General features: G+C 48.2%; 1 protein-coding gene across 1 annotated transcript; it reads right to left on the bottom strand.

Annotated features, from left to right (window-relative positions):
• Window positions 1–5858: 5858 nt before the first annotated feature.
• Window positions 5859–9771, bottom strand: LOC135395903 (uncharacterized protein K02A2.6-like). The gene is made up of 2 exons (XM_064626991.1): window positions 8893–9771; window positions 5859–8822 (listed from the first exon to the last, which is right to left on the bottom strand). Exons 1-2 carry the CDS (start codon window positions 9769–9771, stop codon window positions 5859–5861), a joined length of 3843 nt encoding a protein of 1280 aa, XP_064483061.1.
• Window positions 9772–11586: the final 1815 nt, after the last annotated feature.

Genomic DNA, 11586 nt, shown 5'->3' with positions numbered 1-11586 from the left:
TACACCGGGATCGAATTTCACGGCGCAGTAAGCCTCTGTGTACAACTGTTCGACTATTCTAGAATGATTGGACTACAAGCTACGGTACACCACCTGGATAACGCAAGCCGCAGAGTGAAGTCTCATACAATATCTTGCATGTACTTGTCAGCATTTCGTATATGGTTCCCAGGAGCAGATTTGTTGTCAGTAATTCAGATCCGTCATGTTGTCAGTACTCACATCCGCATCAACAGACAGCTGGCTTAACGAAGCAAACTGATGTTTCCCGACTCTGAGTAGTTGTGAAATAATTTTGTAATTTGTCATTTAGCCATAATAAATCGATGTGTTCCATACTCGGATTTCATGTACAAGTGTGCATGCGTTTATTTTATCACAAACACAATTTTATTTTCATGCCTGTACACTGCCACTTCTCTAGAAGTACATGAGCTGGGGCCACACGGCGATGCACTCAGCGAGCGGGCTTCACCACAAGCTACACTGCTGTGAAGGGAAGAGCGCTGCAGAGGACTGGTAACCCATAAAGCGGGGTTCAGCGCCTACGGGAAGGGTTACGTTTCGTAACCCATAAGGCTAAAAAACTGCGGCCTTGATTGTCACCCTTATGTGCAGGCCACGCCTACATAACCCGTACAAAAGGGTTAGACCATAACCCCTGATGTAAGGGTTAAAAAATGATCATTTTTTAACCCTTACTATGGGTGACCAGATTTAGAGTGTATGGTTGACGGGCTATCGGTTACATTTTTTCACGATCCCATCATAAATGGGAGCACTGGTAATTAAAAGTGCCCTTTGAAGTTTTGTGTAAACAACCGTTTTTCCTGATTGGGTGGTTGGTCGGTGGGCCTTGCTGGTTGTGGTTGCTGACGCGATACTGAGTCGGCGTTCATGACTGGCCCTCACTGCGACATTGGTCCCCTGTGCGCGATTCGTCCGGTGGACGAGAAAAAGTTATAAAGTGAGGAGAGAGACAACAGAAACAAGAGATCGAGGAGTCCGAGGAAGAAAGTACAGATGGGGCCGGCCACCCAAAGCCGATGTAGCGCCGGAACGTAGGTGCTGCCGAAGCCGTTGTACATCGCAAATCTTCCGCGAACGACCCTATCTCTTCAACTGAGAGCCAATGCCTGGATCATATTCTGAACCCGGACACCTGAAACCCTGTCTTCCTCCTGTCATCGGGCATCAACACCAACTCCTGTCAACGCCGCCGAAAGTCTGTCGAGCGCTACCTCCGATTTGAAGATTTGCTAGGGGATCTTGGTGCCACAGCAGTGCTTCGTCAGCGGCCTCTCCCAAGAGTATCCCCAGTACTTCCGACGAACGAGCCCAGAAGGTCATCACACGACTCATCGCCGCATCACAAGACAGCTTGGTGAGAACTTTCCATCTTCCGACAGTTTGAGTCCTTGTCGTGGTGGGGCTGGTCCGATCGTGGGCTTGGTGTTTCGTTGGCGTCGCGGCTAGTATAGTGCACAGGCTGACCCCCTTTCATACGTAGAGCTGTATAGAGTTTGTGCAATAATGTATAACCCACTCGGACGGTGTTATTCCTTTTGTGCAATTTATAGGGTGGGCCTTCCTCTGTTACTTTTATATTTAGAGCACCTCTTGTTAAATAAATGTTTGTTGTTTGTTGGCAAAACTCCGGTTTGGCTTTTGGCTCCATCTGCGGGTCCCTATACACTAATGTTCCCCCCTTTTCGCTGTGCTCCGTCCCAACGAGGGACGTCACTCCAGCAATGCCGATGTGACCAGGGATCCACTGGAGCTCGATTGTGTGCCCATTTTGCGACAGCGGCATTGAACGATAAGATGATGTCGTACACTATAACCACTAGGCCACTGGAGGCCACAGGTGCACGTAGTGTTTGAAGGCCTGACCACTCTAAACCCATAATAAGGAAGGAAAGTATTGATCAGTCACCAAGTGTTGCTTGGTTGGCAATGTACTGGACGGCATTGACAATAGCGTACAGCTCTGCAGCCGTAGAAGACGTCTGGTGCGATAAGCGCACAGGCCTTATTCTTAAACCACTCCCCTCTGTAACATTCCTGAGGGCACATAACTTTTGTGGTAAAAAAGAAGACAGCCATTAGAGCTAGCGTGGCCCCTTGTACTGCCAACTGTACGATGGGAAAAGCGCAGGCCGCCCCTTCAGGCAATTGAGAGTTCTGCGAAAACCCCTCCATTGGGGTGGGACAACGGACATCTGCGTGGCAGAGAAGCATAAAGTTGCAGAAGTGTCTGTTTGCCAAAAAAATCTGGGCGCCAAGTCGGACGGTGGCGGCGACCCCAAGAGGGGTGGCTTCGGTTGTCGGCTAGCGTGCTCCAAGACATGCCTTGGTATCTCTCCCTAAGAAACTCCGAACGCTAAACCATATCTCCTCGTTAGAAAGTGAAAGCTTTCAATCGTCCAACGGGTTAGGTTTTTGTCGCTGAATGTTCAGTTTGACCGTGGAATCGGTGCACGGGTGTCACTGCTGGCTCGGCCTCTGTTTTGCAACACAGTATTTGCCAGTGTATTAGTAGACCGTTGATAACGTGGCTTCCAAAGTGGCGGGTCTACCGCACCTAATTAACTGAAAATATTCTGAGTCATGCATGCACGCTGTCGTCAGTTCCGGCAGGCGCGGTAGCCTTACGGTGACGTTGTCAGCTGTCTGTTAGCACTCTCTATTGTGTAGAGGTATAGCCTAGGGTAGCAGTATCTGTATGTGGCCTTCCTTAACAGTGTTCTTACTTTTGCACAGTGCAGTATATACTATGGACTTAAAAAAATATTCGACCACACCTCACTATATCAATGTTTGTTGCTTCTTTGCAAAACCACGTGTTTGTGTGTGTGTTAGCGCCGTGGGTGTGAGCCACGAGAGGCGTACATACTACTACAACAACAACAACTACTGCTACTTATAATAATAATAAAAATTCGGGGCTTTGCGTCGCGAGACAATTGAGATCATTAGCGACGCCACAGTGGTCGGGTCTGTGGATTAATTTTGCCCACCTGAGGCTTCTTCAACGTGCGCCGAAATCTCGACACACGGTACACCACATTTAACGTCCCTCGCAAAAGACGGCATGCCTGAGCAACTTGTACTCTTCCACCAAGTTACCATCGTCCTCGGTGGGGTTTGAACCCGCGATCTTGGGTGAGCGGCTTACAGACGTGGACAGATCAGATAGAGAGAGGACAGCAGGAAGGAGTTGGGGGACAGGAAGGTTAGTGTGCGTCCTGGGCCGACTTCAGGGGGGAGCTGTGCCGACATTCGTCTGGCAAGTCTGCCGGAAAACTCAGGGAAGACACCTCAGACAGCACAGACGGTGGCAGGATTCGAACCCACCACCCCACACGACCATGCCTACCACCAACGAGCAGACTCTTTTACCCACTCGGCAATGCAAGTGGCGTCTCTCCTTTGCGGATCCCGAAGCTGCTGCCATCGACGCCGTTTTATCGAAAGCCGTTTCGCCGAACGCCGTTTTAGCGAACGCCATTTCATCGGACGCCTTTTCGTCGACGCCTGACCGAGGTTAGGTCAGGAGAGCCTTTTACGTATTTCACACGTTGCCGCAAGAAAAAGCGGCAGCCACCGATTCGATGAAGCGTCCAATTTCGACGAAATGGCATTCGATGAAATGTCACGGAACCAAAGCTGCTGCACCCCCATTTACCGTGTGTTCCGTCGTCCCGCCTACGTGATGTCATACTTGTATTAGATGACTTCAGGTTGGATATGCGTCGTCATGTTACATTCCTCCGCTTCGCACACAGTCAATGGGAGGCCATTGCGGCGTCGGGAAGAGACGGGAGACGGGAGCTTTGACGCACAACAGTTCCATCGGGTCAGTGCTGTGCGTCGTGTCGCTGTCTGGGGAGCGCTGTCGCAACTGTTCTCTGGAGTACTGCCTACAGGGTTCGTACATTTCGCATCATAACTTTCCACTGCAGTGCTCAATCGCTTCAATTAAATCAAAATGACCACAATGTCCCATCTTCACAGAGTAAGTGCTGCGCGCAGCGTGAGAACACCGGCTAATTTCTATAGCCCGCTTCCCTGTGCATCTATATGATGAACGTCGATATTCATAATACAGATTCAGTGATATGCAATGTTTTCGCGACCTACATCTGGTAGGTCGCCAGTTTGCGCGCCATTTGTGCGCAAGCCCGGTGGCCAGAAACATCAAACTCGGAAAGCATCGACTTTTCTCAAAGCGATAAACAACATGCGCAACGTTCACCATCCTTCCTTGCACCGCCTCCTGCGCATTAATCGCCGATTGCCCTTTTTTCTTACCTGACCAACGGCTGTAGGAATGTTTGAATTACTTCCACCAGCAACAGCAAGTTCTTCAAAAATAATGGTGCCGTGATGTTCCACGCATAGCTCGGCATTTTGGGGGCTATAAAACCAATTTTCAGGCATTGTTTTCAGCCTTGCCCGGTGTACTGCTGCATCTGTCCATGTTAGGCAGAATACACTGCATGTGAGCACTTCTTGTAGTTCACAAACCTCACATAGTTACGAACACCGAAGCCTAGTATTCCCGCGCAATTTGGTAAATTAGCACCGTATATTTAATGTGAGGATTAAGAGGGTTCATCTTAATTCTCACACTAAGTCAAATAGCGACACATTAAAAACAGCAGAACAGTTATGTACACAGGCGATTGTATCTTATTTTCTTATTAGTAGTCATATGAAAGTAGTAAACCCGAAGCAATAACCAACTGTCAATAATGTCAGCTAGCTGTTTCTTTCTTTTTCCAACCTGAAACTGTGAGCAAATGGCAACAATACAGTGTGCAAATAGGGAGATAATTTTGAGTGCTCCTGAACATTCTCATAATCCTTTTGTGAAGGACTGCGTATTTTTCTCGGTGTGTCAAATCGAGTTTTTCGGTAATGAATTCTGGACACACCGTCCCGCACGCTCCACATAGGACTACACTGTTTCTGTTTCTTGCGTATATTTTTATTGTACGCCGGTATGTTAGGGCATATTTGACGGTAATTACCGCCCTTTCTTGTCGATTTCAGCTTAAGGCCCCGGATATAGAGGAATACCGAGATTCCATGAGGTGCTCACGTCGCACATGTTGAAGAAAGTTGCCCCAGGTTGGGAGCAGCCGATAGTCTGTGCTTGTTCTGAGCACCCTTCTCATTGCTGGTGACATATTTAAAGGGAACGGTCTGAAACGGGATAGCCATGTGTACGCGAAAGCCACTATAGAAGTCTGTGGATGCTAAGAAGGAAATTTCGCCATGGCACAACGAAAGATGTTAAGTTAACAGCATATAAAACCTTAGTTCAAACTCGTTTCGTGCATGCATGTGCAATCTGGGGTCACTACACATGCACGCTATCCGAAAAAATCGAGAAAGTACAGTAGATCTGCTGCCCTGCTTATCTTGTCTAGGTTTCGAAGGACTTCTTCGGTTACATGTCTGTTGCAAGAACTAAATTTAGATTCACCTGCACATAGGCTAAAAGTAAATAAACTAAAACTGTTCTTTCTCCTATACAATGGTCAATTGATTACAAACAATAATACATTGATAAAATTTATCCACATTCAACAGGAGTAAATCATCGAAAAATGTCATTATTTTTTTAATTGATTTGCCAAATATGTTTAGTGTTTTAGTCCTAGCAGGAGCGAACAAGACAAGCGACCAGTCCGGTTAACAACCACATGCAAAAATCGTTTATTGGCTCGCAACCACGCGCCAAATCCCCACGCGCTCGATGCGCACTTCGTCATCTTAGATGGCTATAACACATCCCCCTCCTTTTGCAGATAAAGTCAAGTCAAGTCAAAGTCAAAGTCAAATAAAGATCAAGCTTGATACTTTTTTGGAGGGATGACGCAACGCCCTCTTTTTGTGTGCCAGTGGGTCGTGTCGGTGCACTGTTGGTCTGTCGGTACGTCGGTTGAAGTGTCCGTTTCGAGGTGGCTGCTTTGCGGAGCGCTCGCTGTCGATGTACTGGGCTCTGGTTGGCCTGGGAGAGGAACTAGATGCGTCCTGTTCCTTCTGACTTCTCCCTGCTCTGTGGAGACTGAATAGGACCTGGGTTGCGGAGTCTGTCCCTGGACAACGCCTTTCCGTTGCAGATCTATTACCCAAACATCTGTGCCGACTCCAAGTGGAGGTAGCTCCCGCACCCCGTGTCTCCTATTGTAGTGCCTCTCTTCGTCCCTCTTGTTTTTAGTTTCGAAGGCTGCCACTTTCTTGTAGTCAGGGGTGTACGGTACAAGCTGTAACTGCGCGACAGGTACGTTCGTGCGCAACCGTCGTCCCATTAGAAGTTCCGCTGGGCTATAGCCATTTTTCAAGGGTGAAGCCCGATATGCTAGCAGCGACTTGTACGGATCTTTTGTCTTCTTCATAGACATTTTAACGATCTTCACTGCCGCCTCGGCAAGTCCATTGCTTTGCGGATAGCCTGGGCTGGATGTAACATGTCGAAAGCCATACTCCGTTGAAAATCGGGCGAAAGGGGAGCTGCTGCTCTGCGAAAACTGCGGACCGTTGTCGCTTATCACAACTTCGGGGATTCCATGTCGTGCAAATATGGATTTGCAGTGATTCACGATGGCTTCGCTGGACAATGAATGTAGCCGGACTAGCTCTGGGTACCGCGAGTAATAGTCAACTACAATGAGCCACCACGATCCCTGGCAATGGAACAAGTCCATAGCTATTTTCTGCCAGGGCCTGTCTGGGAAGTCCGTTGTAATGAGGGGTAGCTTCCTGTTTGTCTTTAGTTGCAGGCATTCGTGACAGTTCTTCACCGTTTGTGCGATGTCGTCGTTGATACTTGGCCACCAAACAGCATGTTTAGCTCGTGTGGTGCATTTTTCCAAGCCGAAGTGGCCCTCGTGCAAAAGCTGGAGAATCTGTTGACAGGTCTTGGGAATGACAATCTGCGTTCCATGCATTAGCAGACTATCGGCTACTGCCAGCTGGTGCCGTGCTAGCCAAAAGGGTTTAAGGTCTTGCCCGAGATCCCGTCGAGTAGGCCACCCGTGTCTGGTGAACCTGATGATATGCTGACACGTCTCGTCCTTCTCCTGTTCTTGCTGTATGTCAAGTAGACTTCTCGCTGTCCCTGGAAGGTGAGTCTCAACATAGTGGACGAAACACTCGATCTCCTCTGTAAGGTCTGTGCCGTCCGTTTTCCGGAGAGGTGTACGGGACAGGGCGTCTGCCGCTAGAAGGTCTTTTCCTGGCACGTACGTTATTTCGTAGGTATATCGCATGAGACGCATCCGCATGCGCTGTAACCTCGGCGTCAAGTCATCAAGCTGTTTTGTCGAGAACAGGCTCACCAGGGGCTTGTGGTCGGTCTCGAGAAGAAACTTTTTCCCGATCAGGTAGTCTCGGAATTTCTCACTCGCCCAAAGCAGTGCCAAACCCTCCTTTTCTATTTGAGCATAACGACGCTCGACATCAGTGAGAATTCTGGAGGCGTAGGCGATGACTTGGTATTTCCCGTCGTCTTGTTTTTGTCGCAGGACAGCTCCGAGGCCGAAGGAAGATGCGTCCGCGGTGACGACCGTCTCTTTGGCTGGGTCGTAGATGCCGAGGACAGGGCTTGTAGAGAGGATTTGTTTCCATTTCTGAAACGCCTCTTGTTGTGGTGCGCCCCACACAAATTCCTGCTTGCAGCTTAACATACACGATAGTGGCTGTAAAAGTTCTGCTACCTTGGGTACAAAGCGTGTAAGGTACGTTGCCATCCCAAGTAGCCGCCTGAGGCCCGTCTTGTCCGTAGGGGGAGTCATTTTGAGAATGGCGTTCACCTTTTCTTCGTCAGGCCGAATGCCTGAGCCGTCGACGATGTGACCTAGAAAGGTCACTTGTGAAACACTGAATATGCATTTGTCCTTGTTGAGCGACATCCCTGCTTCTTGGATGCGTGTCATTACAGCTTCCAAGTGATGGTCATGTTCGATTTGATTTGCTCCCCAAATGAGTATGTCATCCATGTGACACAAAACTCCGTGGAGGTCCTTCAGCAGCGTTGCCACTCGTTTTTGGAAGTGTTCTGGCGCGGACGATATCCCGAATGGAAGTCTGTTGAAGGAATATCGCCCAAACGGAGTTATGAACGTCGTCAAGTGTTTGCTTTGTTCGCTCAGCGGTATCTGCCAAAAACCCGAGTTTGCGTCGAGTTTACTGAAGACCTTTGCATTTTTTAGCATTGCGAGTGAATGTTCGACAGAAGGGATAGGATGAAATTCACGCAGTACGTAGCGGTTGAGCTGAGTGAAATCAATGCAAAGTCTAATTCCTCCTGACTTCTTTGGGACGGTTACCATTGGCGCACACCAGGCTGTCGGTTCCATGACTGGCGTTATGACTCCTAGCTTCTCCATACGTTGAAGTTCCTCTTTGGTTTTTTGGTATAGGGGCAATGGTACTCTCCGTGGAGATGAAAGGGCAAAGGGCCTAGCATCAGGAGCTAGCTTTATGTCATAATCTCCTTGTAGAACTCCCAGTCCCTGAAAGACCGTAGCATATTCCTCGAATGGGGATGCCTTCGAGAGCATTTGTATTGTCGGAAGGACTTTGAGGCTGTCTATGGCTGGTTGACCAAGCAAACATGTAGGAAGTTCCTTCAAGACGCAAATGTCTTGTTGGCTTTCTTGTCCTTGAAAAACTGTCTGGAGAGAGGTCATACCGGTGACCTTCAGCATTTTGCCGTCTGGACCCCGCAGGCGACGTTTGGGAGGTTCGAGCCGGATTCCCGTGAAGTGCGCTCTCTGGTATAACCGTTTCGTCAGCCCCTGTGTCAACTTTAAACGTTAACGGTATTCCTTGAACAAGGACTGGGACTTGCCATTTCGACGTTCCTCCATGAGCTACAACTCCTAGAAATGCAGTAGTTCCGTCGGGGGCAGATTGGGTCTGCTTAGCCGAAAGGCAAACTGATGAGAAGTGCCCCTTCTTCTTGCATTTGGAGCATATCTTGTCTTTTGCTGGGCAGTCCTGTCTTGCGTGCCTGTCACGGCCGCACCACCGGCAGAGCTTTTGGGAAGCTGACTTTGAAGAAGGACGGGTTGTGCCTGCGTGAATCTTCCTGGTTGCCAGTCTCCTTGAATCGGACCCCGGTGACACTTTGTGGGTCGTTAGTCGATGTACTGTAGCGTCATTGCCTTTGTGAAGTTCAGCTTGCTGCAGCCGGACAGTTTCTCGCTGGCGAGCCGCTGTGATAGCCTTTTGTAGAGTGAGTTCAGAGTCGAGCTGTAGTTGTTCCGAAACTTTCTTGTCTCGAAGGCCTGCAACCAGTCTGTCGCGAATCAGTTCTTCGCGCAACGCTCCATAGTTGCATAAGTCTGCCATTGAATGCAGGACAGTCACGAATTCCTCCACAGATTCCCCATCCTGTTGTACTCTCGTGTTGAACTTTGCACGTTCAAAGATGATGTTGCGGCGCGGAACGAAGTAGGCATCGAACGCTTCTAGCACCTTGTCGAACTTGCGTGCGTCTTCGGGACTAAGCTTCAGCGTGGCGTATATATCCTCCGCTTGCTCACCCATAATGTAGATCAGTGCATCTACTTGGCTTAACTCAGCCTTGTCGTTGAGGCCAGAGGCAGCACGGAAACGTAGAAAGCGTTTCCTCCAAGTGGGCCAGTCATTCGGCGTCTTGAACGTGAAAGGTTCCGGTGGCGTTACATTGAATGTAGCCAAGGATGCCGTAAACGTCGAACGCTCTTGTGTGTCGCCGTCGGGGAGAGACATCGTTGTGGAAGCGTGGTTATGTTCTAGAACTTTCTGACACCATGTTTTAGTCCTAGCAGGAGCGAACAAGACAAGCGACCAGTCCGGTTAACAACCACATGCAAAAATCGTTTATTGGCTCGCAACCACGCGCCAAATCCCCACGCGCTCGATGCGCACTTCGTCATCTTCGATGGCTATAACACATTTAGTACTTGAAATCAATTGTTATTTGACAAAGGGTTGGGGGATTAACATGTATGGCATGTTTATAGTCACTGTGTGTCAGATCGGAAAAGCCTATCAGGTTGTCCAACGGGCTACAGTGAACGACATGGGCCCTTGGACCGCTTCTTGGACACGAAAAAGTGGGTTAGCATGAGGAATGTGTTTACGAGCAAGCGAGTTACACGCAGTTAAATATTGCTTAGGATAACGGCATTTAGAACTCCGGTGTTGTTTTTTTGTTGTTGTTTTCTTCTTTTTTTTTTCTTTTTCAACACTTTAAGTGAACCAATAAAAAATCGATCAAACGACCGCTGCCGTTTCGATCTCCGATGAAATGTCTTTCAACCGTATCATATGTCGGCACAGTTCCTTTAGAAGTCGGCCAGGATGCTCATTCCCCCAGGCCGTCAGTCGTGACGTTGCCCACCTCTGTGAGGCCAACAACGCCCCGTGCCTGAAACGGTGGGCAAACAGAAATGAGTTGAAAACCAATCATCCAAAGAACCAAGCCAGTCATCGTCCAGACCGAAGATAGAATAACTATAGGAGCGAGAATGTGTAGAGCATGTTGGATGGATTTTCGGAAAAAAATAGTCCCGGAAAAGTTAGTCTCGGAAAAATTGGTCCCTGGTTGCGTGGCGGAAGAAATGGTCCCGCGCGGTTCCGTGCGCCCAAAAATACAGGAGAGTCGTTGTGGACATCTGATGAACCGGATCATAGCCAATCAAGTGCTATCATTCGCACTCCTCATTTGTTCGAAATTCGAAGAGATGCTTTTTAAAATTAACATTAATCTTAATGAACAATAAATGCTGCACGCCATTTAATGAGGAACATAAAAGCGGTTCCATTTGCTGCACCGCTTGTATTGTACAAATTGCGTCTGTTCTTTCTGTTCCTCTCTTTATTTTGCGGAGTACAGACAATGCGGCAAAATCAGGAAGCAGTTCTGCAATATCTGCTACCTTCTCCTAAAAGCGAAAAAAAAAAAGAAAAAAAGGAAGAGTCGTCTTTGTGCAGAGCCAAAATTCAAATCTCAGTTCTTTCTTATTCTCACTGATCAGGCCATATCTTCTTTTTTGTCGGCAAACTCGTGGAGTGGTAAAAGTTATTTCTGTAAAACGCTAACAACTTGGGCAGTGTCAATGGGATCTTGAACTGGAGAATCGCAGCAAAAATTTTGAAGTAGAAATGGTAGACATCAATGCCAGCGAACTTATAATGGAATATCGTTTCGTGTCATTGAGAAAAAGAGAGGACGCCAAACAAAGAGACGCCTACAAGAAAGCTTCCAGGAGATATATCTGAATCCTTGCATTTGCGTCAGGATTCTACTTTCTGACCACACCAGCTACTGTCGCTGATGCTGAAAGAAGCCTCAGCACAATGAAACTGACCGATCAAGAATATCCTGCGCTCAACCATGAGAGATGTCAAGCTTTCTGAGTTCATAGTCAACCGAAAACATGATTATCATATCTCTAGACTATGACGCATTGATTAACCACCTTGCGAAGAACGGTTAGGCCTCATATCCTCCAAATGCCCATTTCCACCGACGTCCCAAATCAACCAAAAGCTCATTTCATCCGAAAAAATGTTCGGAGG

The sequence above is a fragment of the Ornithodoros turicata genome, chromosome 5 (assembly GCF_037126465.1).
Source record: "Ornithodoros turicata isolate Travis chromosome 5, ASM3712646v1, whole genome shotgun sequence".
NCBI lineage: Eukaryota > Metazoa > Arthropoda > Arachnida > Ixodida > Argasidae > Ornithodoros > Ornithodoros turicata.
This window is presented reverse-complemented; position numbering and strand designations above follow the sequence as displayed.